The following is a 19,810-nucleotide window of genomic DNA, read 5'->3' on the forward strand; positions in this document are numbered from 1 at the left end:
GAAGTCTGTGCTCACACCAAAAAGCAGAGTGCACTTACTGGCACTGGGACTGAGGTTTTGGAAGTCATGCAGTAAAATGCATGTAAATCAGACTTCTGTTTTACATTGGAAATGCCATCCTAGAGATCTCCTGATGGTTGGCTCAAAATTAAGTTCAGAAATATCCTCCCATGCACATTAACTACAAACCTGTTACTTTTAACGACTGAGTCAAGTGACAGTGTGAAGTAGATAGAGGATAACCATTCTCAATAGTATGCTTATGAGAGAAACTGATGGCAGATCCATGGATCTCAGCTTGAGATAAAACTATTGGTAGCCTTGCTATCTACCAGCCTTCCAGCTTCTCTGATACATACTGTAAGAGAGAGGCCCTGATGAGAATCATTTAGATTGATGCTTTATAAGCTTCTCTGGTGCATCACACGCATCATCCAAGAATTTATTAAAATTAACCTAAAATGCTAAGGAAGTCAGCATTTTGACAATCTGAACTTAATTTAAAATTTTAAATTAAGCATAAACAATACAAGCACTCCAAAAGATTATTGCATAAAACATCTTCCAGAAAGAGATGAAAAAACGGAGACTGGGATGTAAATCCCAAATGAGGACAACAGAATTATGCAGGGATACAATGGTGTTACCAACATGATTGATCTTTTCTGAGCTAAGCTGCACAGATTTTTCAAGAGCTGTGAATTAGAATACCCATATATGGTAGTGAAAGATGGAAATAAAGTTGTGTGTAATTAAAACCATTCAGTGACATTCTGAATCTTTTAAGCATCACCTTCTCTCTGAGCTCTGCATAGTCTGCACTGGGACTATTAAGGCTTGTTTCAGGTATTAATTGGTAATGGTTCTTGGTTTTTACTGTCTTATAAAAGACTGTATCTTGTTTGTTTGTTGATTTAAGCTGTGCAAGATGACTCTGTAAGGTGATGGATTTCAGGTAGTTTATCCTTTTTCCGAAGACAGAAATAGAGAAAGTGATAAGACATCAATAACAAAACGTGAATTCCAAAGAAGCCTCCTGACCCCTGATGTCAGATAGTTGCTTAGCAGGACTTTCAGCGCTGTCTCCCGTAACATCCTCATGCAAAACTGGGAGTAGCAGTTGATAAACCAGGTGGTTGTGCAGCCGTTCAAAGGAACCTCAACAGGCTGAAGAAATGGGCAGGCAGGAATGTCACGAAGTTCAAAGTCCTGTCCCTGGGGAGGGATAACCCCTGACACCAGGACAGGCTGGAGGCTGACTGTCTGGAAAGCAGCTTTGCAGAAAGACCTGGAGGTTCTGGTGGACAAGTCGAACAAGAGCCAGCAGTGTCCCTGGCCACCCACTGTCATCCTGGGCTGCATTAGGAAGAGCCTTAGCCAGCAGATTGAGGGAGGTGGTCCTTCCCCGCTCCTCAGTACTGGTGAGACACATCTGAGTGCTGTGTCCACTTCTGGGCTCCCAGTACAGAAAAGGCATAGCATACTGGAGCTTCTTATGGCTCTTACTCTTTTATGGACATAATTTTATTGTGAAAACTAATTCTGTAAAAACAATACCTTCTTCTTTCATTGTACTGTTTATCCATTTATCCAGTACTTCTATATTGCTTTTCACATAAGATAGCTGTACCAAATTGAGACATCCAAGAGGGAGCTATATCCCATTCACTGTCACATCAGGGCAGAGCTGTGGGCACAGATAGAGAACTACAATGCTGACATGGAGAGCACAAGTTGTGAGTATTACAGATGCTGTTGATATCTAACTTACCTTAAAGGGTAGTGCAATGATGGTGAAGCGTCAAAGTGGCAAAAATGAGTTCAGTTCTTAATAGCAGGTTTGACTGATTGCTTAGCAGTTCAATAAAGAAAACATTATTACTCAGAACACGTTTGCTTTACAGTGATTTCAGGGAGCACTAGTCAGTGTGAAGTTCCACACAGTGATATATTTATTACTACCCACTTTTCATTGTAGAACATAATATCTCACATATGCTGACTTATGCAGCAGTTACAGCTCTGAGAAATAAGTTATTTTCTGAATATTTTGTGTCTAAGAATTTTTGAAGATACAAGGATGCTGTGCATTTTGTATTATTTTATTTCTTTCAGAAGTATACACTTACTGGACAAGATACCAATGCAGTAAGACAGTATTTTGTTGCATATTTTATGTTCTGGGAAGGGATATTTATATCTACTCTTTGGCCCAGATTCTGGAACAGCCGCCAGTTTCAGAAACAGCAACAATTATCTGCTAAAAGGGGACTAGGACTTCTTAGAATTGAAGTTCCCTATGGAATATATATATATATAGAGAGAGCATGCATATATACACACGTACAAACATATATATGTTTTGAGGAAGAGGAGAGATGAGATAGTAGTAATTCTGACACTGCTTTTTGTGCTTTCAAACACTTTTTTTTTTGCACAGCTGAATATTACTGATACTATCATGGTTTAACTGTTTTATTGCAGTGTGGATAAGTACATTTTGGCAATACTGTGTACTTTAATGTTTATGTGCTCTTTAATTTTTGTTGTCTGTTCAGTGTCTTTGTTTAAAAACCATGAACTGAGGTTTGAAGTTATTTTTCCACATACATTAGTAATGTTATTTTTTTCCCCCTATGTGAATAACATCATAAAAGTAGAAACAAAGTCAGCTGTTTCAAAAGAAAATCAAAGCTGTCAAAAAAAAATTTCTATAATTTGAGTTGATTGCTGACAGGCAGTGGCCTGTCAGCATTTTTCTTCCCTCTGTCTCCACCACCTTCTGTTGCAATGGCAGCGAGCCTTTGAGCAGAGTATCAGTGATTTAGTCTTCATTGCTGTAAAGGAGACTATTCCTTCATGAAAGGGCTGAAAAAACAGGTGCTTTATTAAATGTTGGATTTTATTAATTAAAGTATTAGAAAATATTCTGCTTTCTTATAACTATCAGCTTAGAATTTGAGACTCGGATCACGTAGGACTTTTTCTGACGCTCGCTAATGCCCTGGGAAAAATTACCGTTGGCTTTACTTAGTTACTGATTTAAAAAAACAAAGAACAGCCGCTTGTGCCTTAATGTTGGAAATTGCACTGTTAAAGGCATATTTGATTGCCTGAGACTTTCTTGACTTGTTGAACAAGGTAATAATAAAAAATTTCATGTTGATGGTTATAATATACCAAATATCTGTCTTTCTGCTTAGAATTACGAACAGACTCTTCTCCAATTGATTAAATTCAGAAGAACTAGAGCATGTTAGGGGAGGTGTTTTTTTTGTCGTACAATACATCTTTATTTACCTAGACATAATGAGAACACTGAATAATTTAAAACTATCTGTGTTTCAGATAACTGTGGAATTTTTAAAGAATCTGCTTGCTTTTGGTAGCGATGATTTGGATGACCAAGTTTGTATGGTGGACCAAAGTAGGCACTAGTGTAGATTTGCTGGAAGTTAAGCTATATCTCATGGCTTCCCAGAGTTCTGTCTCTGGAAGATAATAGTGGGGCCTTGGGTTAGGAAGGCATGTTGAAAAATAAACAAGTAAATAAGTCAACAGTGTATGTTTCAGTTAGAGTGTCACTGCAAGCCACATACAGGGACTTTTTCTGAGGCGGCTGGGATGATTTACAGGCTGCACTTTCAGAGTTCCTCTTTATATAGCTTGGGGAAAAAAAAAAGAAATACGTGGGTGAGATACAGCTTTGTTTAGTCTGAAAGTTTTTTGCTGTAAGGAATAATAATAATGCATGTTTTAAGTTTTTACTGCCTGTGTGCCTGACTTTATGGTGTACGCAGTTTATGTACTATTGTGTTGATTCCACGCAAAAAGTTAAGGCTGAGAGTATTATATGCTCCAGGATCACAGGCATTAGGACAACCCTCCCGTTCCATCTCATTGTCATTGAGATAATTATGAAACTCTTATGAAACTCATCGTGATGTTGAGGTGTTCAGACCACAGCTTTCTAAAAATTCTCAAATTCGCCCATGCCTGGAGGCATAAAAATGTCAGTAGTTTGCCATGGCTACCTCTTGACTCTCCAGAGCTCTTACAGGTTGTGGACAGGGTGTGTAACTTACTCTTGAGCAATCACAGAAGTCCAGCATGTGTCTGGTAATGCTTCGCATGTCAGTCTGGAAGGATGTGAATGTATAGACTGCACCAATGATTCAGCAGAGTTATTGTGCATACGCTGAGATAAGCAGTCAGAATGAAAAGAAGAAAGAGAATATTTAGTGTAAGTTCATATTTTTAAGATAAAAGTAATAAAGCTGCATTGCTTATTATTCTTTCCTAAATAGCACATGGATTTCTAAAATGTAGGTGACAATTCTGTAATCTTATTTATGCGAGAGTTCCTACCAAAATACAAAGAAAACATGCTTGAATGGATAGGAGCTTCATGAACAAAGCCACAGTAGGCTAAGCTCTTAGTGAAGTCTTTTTCAGATTGCAAAAATGCACTCAAATGTATGTAATAAAACAGGATTTTTTTTTTTTTTTTAAATTTTAAGACTAAGGGATATCAAGTAGTACTGGGAGGAATTAGGCTGTTGTATTTGAGGTCTCAGGCATAACTGTCTAATTAAGAAACAGCTGTCTAAATGCACTTGTAAAATGTTATGATGCATACTTCCAGAGAACTTCCTGTACAAAAGAAGTTAAGTTGGATTTATGTCAGCTTCCTCTGGCTCATCATAACTAACCTTTGTGCCCTTTCAAACAGCTTCTCACTCTGGTTTTCTTTCATTCATACAGTGTTCTGGGTGCCTGAATACAGGCTGGTAAATCAAAAACAAATCCCAAGACCTGTGTGTGTTATTGTTAGGACAAAAAGCTTAGTTCGGGAGGGGAAAATAGTCATATTGCAAAGCTGATCTGCAGATACTGTTTGCTTCTCCGTTCTCCTCTTTTGAATGTATTTTGCTGAACATCTCATTTGTATCTCTGGCTTACTAAGTGACAGGTCTGTCCTTTGAGCCTCTAACTCAGCTTCACTGATAGGGAATAATACTGTATATTTCAGAAAACTGAAAGTGTCAGATTTTTTGGTGTATGTATAAAAATACTCTCTCTAGTTTTTAAAACACAGGAATATATTAAAAACTGAAGTAAGCCTTGATACCTCTACTTGCAATTCCATACTTCCTACCTAGGGAACGAATGAAGACTTTCACATCATGGAGCAGGACTACTGTATAAAGTGGTATGGTAACTCTATGATGAAGTCGCAATCAGCTATACACTGCCAATAGCTTCTCTGTTGAGTTAGGGAAGTTTGGGAATTTAATACTTTACCTTGGCAGATCACCTCTTGCAGGAAACCATATATTTACTTTGGCTGTATGTACGTCTACTCACTCTGCATAAATTGATCTATCAACTGTAAAAGAAGCCATTTATCTTTTGCCAGTTAGTTTGATTTTTATTTTTTTTTAAACACAAATCTAGGACTCTTGAAACAGAAAACCAAGAAAACTACTATTATAAATTCTACTTGACAATTCTTGTTTTCCTTTCCTCTTTCAGATGAGAACTCTCCAGCCAATTTCTGGGATTCCAAGAATCGGGGGGTGACTGGCACGCAAAAAGGGCAAATTGTATGGCGAATTGAACCTGGCCCCTATTTTATGGAATGTGAGTACCTATTCATCCAATGCTTATCCAAATGCAAGCATGCCTTTGTGTCAAGGCAAGTCAACAGGATGGCATTTGATATCCCTTTCATCAATCCCTCTGATAAACCAAAGGAATCAATTGTATTGCTCTAAGAGGTGACATTTTCCAGTGCGTTTGCTGTACATTATAAAAATGGAGTTGAGCTTAGATGTACACTTATATTCTAGGAATATTCTTAGGCAGCACGCTTTAGCTTAAAGGAGGAGGAAATTTCTTTATGCAACGTCATAGTCTATATGCTTTGAAAGATGAAGTCACTTCCCAAGAAGTTTAAAATTTCAGCTGGATAAACATTTAATAGTAAATGCATACAAAGGAAAAGGTAATAAGCTAGTAGTGCTTGCTAATGTTTGTTAGTATGAAGGTTAGATTTGTCTCTAGGAAGTGCCAGCCTCCTGTCCAGTTGTATCAGGATTTCTCAGCTGAAGTTTTGTTGTGCTGGGAAATCCACTAGGCAGTTTTGAAATACTGAGACTCTGTGTTACTGGAAGAAAAAGTCTTCAGCTGAACTCCATAGAAGTATTGGTAGCCAAGCTTCAAAGCAGAGGTATGCCACTCCCTCAGGTGACCAGGATTTATAGGAAGCTAAGCCACTCTGCTGTGGGATTTTTTTTTTCATTGTTTTATTTGTCTTTTTGCTTTTCAATGAAAAGGAGCTATCTTACCATCTGAAGTATATGATCACCTAAAGAAATTGATGTTCTAATCCTAGGATGTTGTGTCTGATCTTGCTGGAAACTCTGATATGCCAAGCATCAAAGTGTCAATCAGTCCCAAAAGAGCTGTGAGCTGCTCTACCACCTGTTTAGCCTCACAGCAATGAATCTTCCTTTATAAGTTTTAAAAAAAATAAAATACTCCCACTCTATTACTTCACTGTACACTGCAGAGCTGCTAACTATAGGTCTTGGCAGAAGTTTTTCTTCTAATTAACTGATATTACACCAATACATGTATTTCAAGAGGTGTTGTGTCCTCTGTACTATAAATAACTATTAGAACTTCTTATTTCTAGAACTTATCATTGAATCTTGCCAAATTACCCCATGCATTATGCAGTACTTTTTAATTTTTTTTTTTAAAAAAGGCTTTACTAGGATAAAATTAAATCCAATTTCAGGAGTTCATTACAGGAAGAAATGGTTGAACTGAAGATGAAGATCAAGAAAATAATAAAGATCATGATAATAAACTTTCCTGGTGCCAAAGAAAGCGGTATATTAAGGCAGATTAAAATGTATGTTAGAAGAGTTTGTTGCCTCATATTTCTTGAATGTATATTATATCAAGATTGTTGCCAATATGGGCAGTTTTATTTCAAGGATATTTGTATCTTTAGCTTGTTACGTGTCGTGTGCAGTAAGGCATGGATATGAGGCTCTTGAACAACATTTTAGGTTCATATGACTAACCTAGGCTAATGCTTCAAGAACTAACAGTTTTGACTTAAAATCAGCTGCAACTGACTTTGCAACTAACTGATATAAAGAGTGCAGGATATGCCTTCTTTGGTCGTGGTTAACTAATGAACTAACTAATGAACAGTTCTGCTGCCATACAATGAACATGATACAAGCAATTATGTAGCAGCTGAGAACTGTAAAAAGGAATGTTTATAGGCATATGTTGCTATAGCACATAGTATGGCAGATAAATATGTCACCAGTGACACTTATGCTTCTAGTGAGAGGCCAAAAATTGCACTGAAAGACTTAAATGGATTTCTGATTCTGCTTTTTAGACTGGAAGGCTCCACAGATATGTGACCGTGCTTCCTCAGCAAGGCTTCTTCTTTTTGCTTATAGAGGGCAAAGCAACTTTGATGCAACTACAGGCAGCTGCTCTTTTCTTTTTTTCTTTTTCTTTTTTTTTTCTGTTCTTCCTCAGACCACTAAATCACAGCTCAGGCAAACGCAGCGAGTGACTGCAGTTCAGGTACAACCACAGTGGAGTTGCCTGTGCCGTGCAGCACCAGGCTGGGTGTGGGAAGAGCTGTGCTATCAGGGCTCTTACCATGCTCTGCAGACAGTGACACTACCCAGCTGTGCTAGCCACAGAGTTGAACTTAGCTCCCCTGTTAGCCTTTTTCTCCTGCTGTGGTGCTGATATAATTTGTAGTCTCAGTGTAGCACTGCGTGCAATGCTTGCCATAGCAAGAGAGAGAGGCAAATGGAGAGGCTAACATCCCCCATAAATATGTGCCTGATTATTGACGATAAATGTCTCTGATGCTTTAATCTGCCATTATTTTCCAAGTTTTGGAAAGAACTCAACAGTTGTAGATTCCTCATGTTTAGAAATGTCTTTGCTAAGGGGCAGAAAACATGAGATATAGGTCATGGTATTAGGAGGTGTCATACTTACTTCTCACAGTAAGGACCTGCAGCAGACCGTTAATAACTCAACAGTGCTTCTCTAGGAATGAGAGGAGCAAGTGGAGAACAATCCCAGATTCAGCGGCAGTGTCCCTGTATTTTTGAAGCAGTAGCTCTAATAAGAGGCAACAATGTCTGAGGGACCAGCATGGGTAAAATGTGTAAATGGATTAATCTAAACTCAGCTGGAGATTAATCACAGCATAGAAATGCTGGTTGCATCCAACCTCCTGCTCTGTGGGACCAACACTTGACCTGATCAGCTGTGGTTTGTAAAGCACAGTCTTAAAAACCTTCAAGGACAGGGATTTCACAGGTGCTGTAGGTAATCTTTTCCAGTGCTGCAGTATTGCTCCAGCTAAAGAGATTTCTCTGGCATCCAATCTGAATGGCCAAAGTTTAAATTTGGGGCCATTGCCCCTTTTAAAATCTTCTGATAGAACTGGAAAGAGTTGTGTTTATAATATTTGTCTTGCCTTAACCTCCTCTTTGCCAGACTAAACAAGGCCAGCTCCTTCAGCTTCTTCTCACAGGTCACATTTTCTCCATCCTAACAATCTTTGTAGCCTTCTGCTGTCCCCTCTCCTTTTTCTCCATGCTCTTGAACCTAGGGACCCAAAACTAGGCACAGTATTCCAGGTGTGTCCCCACCAGTACCAAGTAGAGGGAGACAGTAACTTCCATCTATTTACTGGCCACACACCTTCTAATGTAGCCTGTGAGGTGGTTTGTTGTATTTGCAATGAGACCATGTGCTGGCTCGTATTCAACCTGTTGTCCATCCTGAGCCCAGATCCTTTTCAGCAGGGCTGCAGCTTTGCCAGTCTGTTCAGAGGCTGTAGTGATGCACGGGTTCATTCCACCCCTGGTGCAGACACTTGCAAGTCTCTTGAACTTCATGACATTGCTGTTGACCGAGTCCTCCAGCTATTGCTCATGCTCTGACATGTAGAAGCTCCAGCAGGCTGACGGTAAGCTAGGTATATAACGGAGTTATAGCTGGGCTTACGTCACTACAGGGTTTTCTGGCACAGAGCTGTTTCACCTTTGGAACACAGGCAGTGCTTAATTGCCACCACCTACATACTGCTATACCTATGTGATTGGCAGGCTCTTTGCAGGCTCCCTATGCACAACGAAAGGAGGGGCATGTTTGCTGCAAGCCTGAGAAGCCTTGAACCAGCTCTGGCAATGAGGACTGATGATGCTTGTTAGCAGAGTTAATGCTAAATAACAAGAACAATCTTTTAGGATTTACAGTCGAAACTGGCCTGAAGCTGTCTGTCTTTTTGGCAAGAAAAGGAACAGAAGTTACTAATGTTGAATGATGAGATCAGTCAGCATGCACATTATCCCAAAGATTTTGATTGTGTTTTTTCCCCTAGCAGTGTCAGAGCTTAGGGACGTTACATATCTTTTCACCAGTAATGTAACATCTCTGTAGGGTGAAGTGCAGAGGATGATAGCATCACCAACAAGCTATATGCAAATGAATCTCATGCAGAAGGAGTATTTCCATTTTAATTGCATTAATGTTAATCAGTGGGAGTCAGCTGGACTGAGCCTCAGATTCCTTCTGCGATCCTCAGATTTGTATCTTTTAAGAAAAGCATCTTATTCCTGAATTTGGGAAGCTGTTTTTCCATGAGCATACCTGTAAACTTATTAATAGTTTCACTGAGGTCTGTGGAATTTATGCTTATATTTAAAGGTAGGCCTTGGATAAGCATTTTTCTGAATTTCACATTACTGTATATCCACAGTCTTGTAACTCAATTTTCCAATCATTCTATTTATTCCTCTTAAAATCCCTCCCTATGGATTCAGCATCTCCTATTTCCCAAGCAAGTAACATGTAAAGGCATAGTTTGCCATCTGCTCTATTCAGATCAAGAGACCTGCAGAAAGAAGGGCAGGGAGAGTCTCATCATCTTCATACTAAAAACAGACATTAATTCCCCCTAAAGCATCCAAAATTAGCAAAGCAAGGATGATCAAAGTAAAACTCTCCCTTGCTTTAGACAAAAATCAACACAAAAAATTCTGTAGACTTTACCCTGAGAAGGGAGAATCAAAGGACTCAAGAGTGAAATAATGAGAAATTAACTTAATGTATTCCAGAAATACAAGCAGCCTCTGAGGGGAATGCGGAGGAAGGGGAGGGGGGAAGAGTATGCAAAGCAGAAAGAAAATACTTGCAAATTACAAAGTCCAGCTCACCATCGCAAACAGCTGCTGTCCTTAAGCTGTCACCTCAAGACAAAGTAAGTGGCACTGAACTGCAGAGCCAACCAGTATAGAGACAGATGCTCCTCTTTCTTTTCCCTGGGGAAAGAGCAGAAGTGCCATATAAGCATGAAAGCAACTCTGTCATTTTAGAGACTCCATAAGGTGAATTTGAGCATCAGCCCGAGATGGTGTTTCCTTACTCACGTACTAGAGGTGGCTTTAAAACATCCTGCTCTGAGGCTTCCTAAAACGTGGGGGAAGGAAAACAGTGACTCACTAGACGGCTCAATCAACTTGTTTGCTGTGTAAACTGCAGAAGGATTGCTAAACATGGCCACAGTGCTACAAACAGTTTTCATCCTTCTCCTGTAAAAGTAAAGAACAAGTTCAAGGGGTATTCTTTTGAACAGGTGGCAATAGTGTGAAGGTGCAACACAGCTTAATGCTTTCATGTTTGTTATGGTCATCTGGTATTTAGCATGACATCAGACTGTTCAGGTCCTTAAGTACATCAGGACCTTTAGTCTCTGGTGCAGTTGCCCCAGGAGTGACTTTTAGATGGTGGAGTGTTTCTCTGGTTTGTAGCAGTCTGTGAGCTTGGGATGGCAGGGCCTCCCTCTGGGGCATCGTGGTGGAGCAGAGATGGTGGTATTCCTTATGGAGAACAGAGCTAGTAGAAAGATGGAGTGAAGTGATCCATGGAAAGGCTGGTGATAAAAAAAGCATGTGAAAGGAAACTTGAGTTTTATGAAGACTAGTTGATAAAGGCTGCTGCTCATTTATAAAGTGTGGCTTCTAAGTCAGTTTTCTGCAATATGGGAAAGGACAGGTCATATCTGAGGTGCCACAGGAGGGAGATTCAGTATAGTACAGTCACTGTTGTGCAACAGGTAACTGGTGCTTATGCACTTCCTTATGCAAAGTCACCAGAAGTTAAAAGCTACATATGTTCTAGTAGGTAAAACAGGCCAGGGGCTATTTGCAGCCAACCATCCCCCCCGTGTCAGGGATGCACGGTCACCGTTCAGCAGTATGGATGGGCGTGTGCTCATACGTGAGTCCCTGCCATGGTCTTGCCTGGTTTATTAGTACGGGCATAGACCAAGAGCCTCCTTTGAGAGTGGATTGGACTTGTATTTATAAGTTATAGCCTTGGTCCCGTGAGCATTAATTACAGTATCCACAAGAAACACCATCACCTACTTTACCTGTAGTGTAATGTCTTTGTTGTTATTTATAACATTCGATGTCATAGTCATTATTGTGAATAGAATAGAAATACATTGATTTGCATATATTTTCTTTACTGATGCTGTGAGTTTGTCTTGAACCATAATCCGTAGTGGCAGCTGTTGGGATTCATCCAGAAACTGCCAGTCTTGTCACATCAATCATTTCCAAATCACCCTTGGGATGTTTGTGGTTAAATTACTTCTGGTGCCACACTGCGATACTCGGATGCAGTGACTGCACAGATGCTGTCTGTTTTGTACTTAAAATCTCAGGTTTGTGGCATGAGTAGACTATGAGATATATTCAGAAAACGTGGTAATATATGTGTTCGCAGTACACTAGTATCATGTTACAAATGAGGTTTTGTGTGGAGTTCTCTCTATTCAGTCCCTATTTCCATGAAATTATAACTTTTGCAAAAAATAGTGTATTGGGACTGAAACTGCCATACTTTGTAGCTAGCAGAGCAGACTCCCAGCTCCCTTTTCTTGTTAAAAATGCTAATATATATTGAAGGAAAAAAAAAACAGTTTAATAATTAACTTGATGTGCTTTTAGCTTTTAAGGGTTGCTCTAGCAAAGAGTTATTACTGGAAATATGAACTCAGTTTAGTACTTTTAGTGGTTTTGACCAAAATGGTCAATCTTAATGAATGTTCTAGCAACATAATTCATTGCTTGTATCCAGTCTTTATATTTTTTGACTACTTAAATTAAATTCTACAAAGGTCACGGTTTACTCACATGGAATTGTTCTGCGTCTGGAACACTCGTCTGTGTAGCGCCCTGCAACCAGCGTTCTTTCAGAGGTCTGCCTGGGAACTCATGGATATTGTCCCTACCCTATTTATACACACATTCACTGAGTTAGAAATACTTCTATTATTCTTCTGCTATTTATATCTGTTGTCTCTTAACAGCTATTTTTGAGTATCACAGACAACTGAAACAGGATCAGGTCTTGTATTTTTTACATTTGTGGCAAGCCTTGTTGACTTCCGTAAGCACATAATATCCCCAGTATTTTGTTTTAAAGGTTAGATTATAATTAAAGGCTTTACCAAACTGGAATATAATAGGCAATGCTCGTGACTGTAAATAAGCATGTCTCAGAGTGACAGCAAAGTGAGCAGGGCTGGCAGGGCTGGGTAGGCTCTCTTACCTAAACAACTGTTTGTCCAAGTAGTTTCCTTTGAAGGACATTAGATGAAGAGGGACCACTGGGACATAAACGTTTTCTGTTATTGATCCTAGTTTATCTAAAAAGCTTTCTGTAAGTCTGCTTAAATCACTTGCTAGTTTTTTTTTTTAATCATTCCTTCTGTAAAATAAATTCTGTGATATAGCTGCTGAGAGAGAGACAGCAAGTACCCAGAGGCAGCCAGCTTTGGCACTCTTGTTCTGCTACTGTTTGCTACGCTGTACTGTTCCCAGTAGGAAGTAATGGAAAAGGTACATGCTTAAAGTGATGCAGAGAATAGAATGCTACATGTCCAAGCAAAAATGTTGTGTTCACTGAACTGTCATGCTGAGGAAAAGAAATTCAACTGGCAGGGCATGCAGAACACTTCTAAATTCCTGCAGTTGTCCAGGAGGTGTTTGAGTTCAGCTGGGAAAAATTAGGGTTTAACCCAGTGCCTTTTCGCAGGATTGCATCTCCCTTCATAGCTTTGTAAAGCCTGAATGTTCGTGACTTAATTTGTTCTAGTGACAAATTTTTCCTAAATAAATTTTGTGGAACATGCTCTCATCTTTTTCAGATGAGTTTGTGATGTCAGCTTTTTCCTCATTAAATGTAGGAGGCCATATGTGTATATCTGCAGAAAGCTGTGGATTCAGCCCAGGTAACTTCTGGCACCTAGCTGTGGTGTCCAGGAAGTATTGGCTGCTGTGGAGTTTCCATACAGTTAACCGGGACCACTCTCTACCTCTGCAGACTGTTACAACCCAGCTAGGATTTGACTTGTCCTTTGGAGGTGTCCCTGCACATCCCTTCTCAATGGAGTGTGGGGTGATTCCACCTCTAATACAGGCATTTCATTTGACTGGAGTATATCTGGAGCAAACTGTTCTTCCAGTGAACACACTTGTTTTCCTGAATTATCAGTCTCCCAGAAAGAATGCATTCTTCTAGAATTATGTTCATGTGTTTATGTATTCCAAGTTTATGTACTATGAGTATCTTTCTATCCTAAAGCAATTTTTTGATGGGCAAAGTTAAAGTATTAAAGGCAGTAAAAAGCTAGATAAAGTGGGGAACTTCAGGGAATTAGTGTTGTTTTAAAAGCAAGCTATTATTTGGTGTAAGCGGATCTCTTTATTATTGAAGAGGCAAGAGTGTGTGGTCCATAGAGGGAAGTACAACTCTATAATTTCATGCAGGAGTTCTTTTGAAATTCAAATGTCAATGTTTGAGTCCCAGAAGCCTTTGTTAATTCCAACATTTTTATGTAATGGACCTGAGCTATAAAACTATGGTTATAAAATAACAGCTATTGTCATTTAAAGAAGGGGATTATGGTTTTACGGAGTGTTCAGATTAATTAACATATATATCACTTTTTATATGGCTGTGTGATAACTTTTAAAGAATCACCGATACCCCAATTTCATTTTTGTCTTATTTTTAAATGAAGAAGGAATGTCTTGTGATCTGTATGATGTCTGGAGGGATGTCAGTGATAGTGTGTTCTTGACACCACATACACCCCATTATCAAGAGCTATCAAGAGCTAGGTACAATAATTTTTTCCTCCATAAATGAAAATACTTTTTGTTCTGAAATGTCGTATTTTTCTCTAATGAGACAGCAAATAGTCCTGTGGTCAGGTACAGGTGTCTTTCCCTTGCTGGATTTACTGCTATTAACTTTTTCATTACAGGTAGCATACAAAGCAAGCTAACTGAGGGAAGCAAGCTTGTTGAGGGAAGAAGTAGTAGGCAAGAAAAAAAAGAGAAGTGCAAGTTTCCCCTAAAGGAAACACGTGAAAGCAAGGTGGCAGGAGGAATGAAAGAAACTGGGAAAACTCTGTCGGTGACACATGCTATTGTGCAGTTTGTAGTATGGAACAGCTCAGAGGAAGCCTGAGTATTAATATGATATTGAACTCAACTCTCTAAAGTCCTGTTTGCAGATAATTGAACTTACTGTTTCTGAAGAGGTCTGTGTATCTATGGAGCCTTCTTTATAGGTAGTAGGCTGAGACGTGTTCTATTGTGAACAGCCACTGATACCTATTTTGAATATATCTGGAGCTCAGGAATCCATCAGTCATCAAGAAAAATACATTCTAATCAACACTTTTTCTGATAACACAGTACAAGAAACGTCAAAAAGCTATTTCCTCCACTGTTTGCAACTGACAGGGTTCCTCTTGAGATTTCTTTTACTGTTAAGTATTAACTGTAGTTTCTAGCATTATTAGCCACACCAAAAAAAAAAAAAAAAATTTACTTTGCTGTCTCTGGCCTTATGAAGGGATTGTGTTCTTGCTATATACAAGATCCAGTCTTGCAAACCTGTACTCACTTTTGCAACGTCTGCATGGATGTAATGAGCCCATTTTACAATTTTGTGCGGAATTTCAAGCACAGCTTCTCTTGTGTTAATCCCATGGACACATGCTAACAGCAGATCTGCCATTCCTGTGTGTAGTGCTGTATACAGCCCAAACAAAATCAATGCTGCTTCTGTTGGGAAGTGGGAGAAAAAGTCTCCATGTTGTGTTTTTTAAGTGTTCTGCTTTTTCTAATTATTTCTAGAATTAGTCCTGAAGATTTTTATTTAGTTTATGTGATTGTCATATCTATTTCTTGAATCAAACATTGTTTTCTTCTATTACCAGCCACATACAGGTATTGAAAATTACTGTATGCTAGCAGGAGTCATTGAGAGAAAGAATTCTGAGGATCCAAAGGTCGTAGCATTGTATTTCAGCCTTTAGAGGAATGTACATGTCAGTGTAGTGAGAATATATAACAAACTTCTGTCTACTGTCACGTTCTGAACTGTCTGTGGATGGAAGCAGCAGCTAATAGCCTTTCCCTTTCTAGGTTCTTTTCAGAAGTGATGAATTGAGACAAGGTAGTCAGTGACAACAGACTGAATAAACAGCAGCTCCAGAAACTCTCTGAAAAATAAAGTTGGGGTTGCAATAAAGCTGAGCAATGTAGCTGGAAAGTAGAAGTCGTGGTGAAATAGTTCGTTGTCTTGCCGTGCCCTCATGTAGTCATAATATGTTCACAATGTGATTAAGAGATGCTCAAGACTTGAGTCCTGGTTACTTATGTGCATTTTACAATGTGGAGAATGCAGCACTTGGTATAAATCCTGCCAACTTCTGCAAGTACTGGAAGTCCGATTTTATGTGAGCTAGAAATTCTTGTGTGTCCATTTGGATATGAGCATTGTTGGTAGGTCAACAGAATTTCTCAGTTTAGGAAGAACCTGCATGTCCTGACCCATAATTTTTACATCTGATAAACCTTTGTAGGTGATTAGAAATCCTTTTTGCATTTTGAATTTTGCTGTAAAGTTTGTGGTAAATAGAGCATGTTTTGACTATGTGTGTGAACTCAGCTGTAAGGAGGAGGAAGTGGGACCAGCAGCTTCTCCACCTCTTAAGTCCCTGGAGGCACTGTCAGCCAGACACTTTTCCTTTGAAGGGTAGTTCTGAGGTGCCTCCTCTTTGTTCTGGGAGGAAGATGGTAAATAAATGTTGACCTGTAACTGCAGCAAACTTAAAAATAAATTAATAATCCTTTTTGGCTGAGCAGGCTTCCAGGATGGATTTCTGATCCTTCTGAGCAGGGATAAGTGGGTATTTTATCTCACAGTAATGAAATACCTCATCCCTCAAGGAATCATGCTGTATGTCTCAAAACCTTATATAAAACATTGCAGTTTTGTGTTTTAGAACTACTGACATATTGTTAAACCAAGTCAGAGGAATTGAACTGCCAAGACTTTCATGCACATCCTCTGGTCTGTCTGAACTGGCTGCTGTAATTTCTGCCTGCCTGTGGCCATTTCTGTACCCAGAAGTAAAGCCTCATCAACCTCACACAGAAGAGTTATCCCAGTGGAGAAGGAAAACAGAGAAGCTGTTCCAGATAGGGGAAAATCCCACAGGATCAAGGGCAGCCATAATTATAGCTGTTCTGCTGGGCTGGAAGAATGTAGGGGAACAACAGTGGAGGTCAGGCTTCGGTTAAACTTAATACTCTTTTTGTTTGCAGTAAATGCAGTTTAGCAAACAAAACTTTATTCAGTGGGACTAGAAACATGGTCCAACATTCACCTTTCCTGTGTATAAAGTGCTTCAAGCTTCCTTCAGGTATGTGTCATGCAACTTCTTCCAGAGTCTGACAAGAATCATCTTAGTAGTAAATGCCTCGGTAACCCTTTTTCATAGCTGATTATATTGAAATAGTAGCAGAATTATAAGCTGCAGAATTAGGTAAATTACTTCCCCCCCGCCCCGTTAAGTAACAGAAGATCCCAACACACAAAGGGGAGATAACCAGGTGCTCTATTCTTAATTTCCTGTTGAAGTACTTCTGAAGACAGATCATTGAATGATGAATCCTACTCATATAGAATGAGGTTTCAGGAGTACACTGAACAGCGTATTAATAGCTTTCCACCATGGTGAGCCATACTTGCATCTCCACTCCTACCAGAATGCCAGAACACTAGTAGGGCTAATGCAGAATCCCAGCTTTAAGAGCTTGCATTTTACAGTATTTTGTCTCATCCTCAAGTTGTGGCTATTTATTCTCTTATTTTACCAGGATCAAGGGTATTTTTGGATTGGCATACTAAACAATAGTAAAAGGTTTGACAGGTTACACAAAAAGTGATATCTTCTTAGTGCAAGAAGTGATAAGTTATTAGTGAGGCTCTGCAGGAGATGAAAGATGCAGTGCTTTAAACATTTTCTTCAGTGGTTTGAAATTCAGGGACGCTGCTGATTTCATCTGTGGATGATATAAGAATTAGTGGAATGGATAAATGCAGTTGAAGATCCATATAGGATGATTTAACAAGCTAGGCACAGCCAAATAAAATTAATTTTGATATTGCTGACTTCAGAATGAAAGGCATGTAGGCCATGCGTCCTGCACCTCAATGTCAGCTTGCTCTGTAACCTGTGACGAGGTGCTGTAATGCATTTCTTGGATATATAAGCAGAATGCAAGGAGCGCAAGGCGTGTCACCTAGCCCCGCTGCTACTCAAGGGCTTGGGGCACTTTGCACATGTTCACCTGTGCTGTTCTCTCTTCTATCACAATTACTATAGGGATAAGTAGTTCATTTGAGAATTATTGCTTCCATATGAAAAAAACCCCAAACTGTTCAAACTTCCCAAAAAAGGATGCCACTGTTTAAATCATCATGTCAGCATAATACACGTTAATGTATTCGTCAAAATATGTTATTTTCCATTTGAGAAGCAAAAAAACCCAGTAGCTTTAACTATTTCATAGATTAACACAATATAATACCTTTGGTACCACCTCTGTGTGTAAAGCTGTAGAGAGAGGTCCCATTTTCTTATGATAAATAATTTAAGAATAAAACATATGTGTAATTACTTTTTGATTTGCAACTTAGAAATCTGCTGAAAAATAAATAATTCACAGGAACCCTGTTATGTTGAAATGAACTTGTCTTCAGAGATCAATACTGATCTCATTTCCTTCCTTCTGGACCCATACAGAAATGGCTTCTTGTGAATTGTGGCTTGTAAATACTTAGACATTTCTTACCCAATAGTGACCATGGACATCTTGCTGTAAGAGCTGGAAAAAATGAGTTGTTGGGTTTTTACTGACTGAGTAGAAATACAGTTAAAATTAACAACAACAACAACAATAATAATAAAAGGCAGCATTTACCAGCTCTTTAGCTAAAAACTCTATTCAGGCTTTGAGACAGGTTTCCAATTTTCTACAGGTTGAGAGAAAATATATTTCAGTTAAAGTTATCGTGTATTTTTACAGTGAAGATATATCTGGGAACTGCCCAAACTCAGAGTCTGTGAACAGAAGTGAACTATGACTCCCTGTATGCACATGTTCCTTTCTTGTCTCTCTTTTGCCGAGGGTCAGTCATGACGGGTTTAATGCAATTTTATTTTTGTTTTGTTTTCTAGCTGAAATAAAGATCTGCTTTAAATACTACCATGGTGTTAGTGGAGCCCTCCGAGCTACTACTCCATGTATCACTGTGAAAAACCCTGCTGTGATGGTAAGTTTAGCCTATTTGATCATTGTATTTTTATAGGAGGATAGTATTAACTGTCAGACAAACCTATTGATAGAAGTCTTCTATTTTTACCATTAACTGCAAATTTTGCAAAAAACTATATTGCCTGATGAAAATCATTAAAATCAGGAAATGCTTGTCTTGGTTTTGTATTTTTCATGGTAAAATGACATTAAAATCACTGAGCTTAGCTGCAATCTTTTACGCTAAGAACTTGATTTTGCTTGCTTTCAATTTTGCGGCTTACAATTTGCTGTAATTTAACACCACAGAAGAAATTTTTCACACTGGTTATCTAACTCAAACTGAATCCTTATTAAAAGTCTCAATTTCTTTTATTATTTGTTAATATTAAAAATGAAATTATTGCTTAGGTAGAAATTATTAGTATAAAAATGAGACTGGATAAAACTCTGCTCTTGCAAAAATTACTGTTTTTTTTTAAAGTGTTTGTATACCATTGAAATTTAGATAATTCTCCAACTATTGAGAATTATTGCTGCCGTACTATGCTTTCATTATGAGACTTGTTCTTAAAGTTTTAGAGGAGTTTTTTTTAGTTGTTTAAATACATATTGGAAGAAGAGCCTTCCAAATTTGTATCCAGGTGCTTTTGATGGAAGTAATTTATCTAATAGGCTAGTAGCTATTCAGTTGACATGAAGTTTCACGGTGCGCTTCATTCATTGGTATTAGCTGACAAATATTTAAGATCACATCTGTCAGGATGTTGTCTTGACAACTGCAATGTTGAAGATACTGTAGAGCACAAGTTATTCAGACTGAATGGCTTTTATTCTGATGCTGCACTTTTTCAGCATTGTATATTATATACAAGTGCATGTTATGGGTATATGATATTGTATGTGCTATATTAGACTTCATATCTCATTATACCAAATGTTTTTTTCTTAGAATTACAGACCTATGTGATAGCATCATTTAATTGTCAGATCTTTGTCAGATCTGACTATGAATAATATTGTTTCGCAGCAGGCATATTAACTCTTGATATTTT

The 19,810-nt window shown here is 38.6% G+C and overlaps 1 protein-coding gene across 8 annotated transcripts in view; it reads left to right on the top strand.

The window, feature by feature from the left end:
• The window catches only part of HECW2 (HECT, C2 and WW domain containing E3 ubiquitin protein ligase 2), a 188,848-nt gene that overhangs the window by 101,456 nt on the left and 67,582 nt on the right, over positions 1–19,810 (top strand). For all 8 annotated transcript variants that reach the window (XM_054830314.1, XM_054830309.1, XM_054830308.1 and 5 more), the window contains 2 exons: positions 5,536–5,643; positions 18,680–18,774. In XM_054830314.1, coding sequence (XP_054686289.1) covers positions 5,536–5,643; positions 18,680–18,774 — 203 coding nt within the window. Of the gene's footprint in view, positions 1–5,535; positions 5,644–18,679; positions 18,775–19,810 lie in introns of those variants that run through there.

The sequence above is a fragment of the Grus americana genome, chromosome 6, assembly GCF_028858705.1.
Source record: "Grus americana isolate bGruAme1 chromosome 6, bGruAme1.mat, whole genome shotgun sequence".
NCBI classification, from domain to species: domain Eukaryota; kingdom Metazoa; phylum Chordata; class Aves; order Gruiformes; family Gruidae; genus Grus; species Grus americana.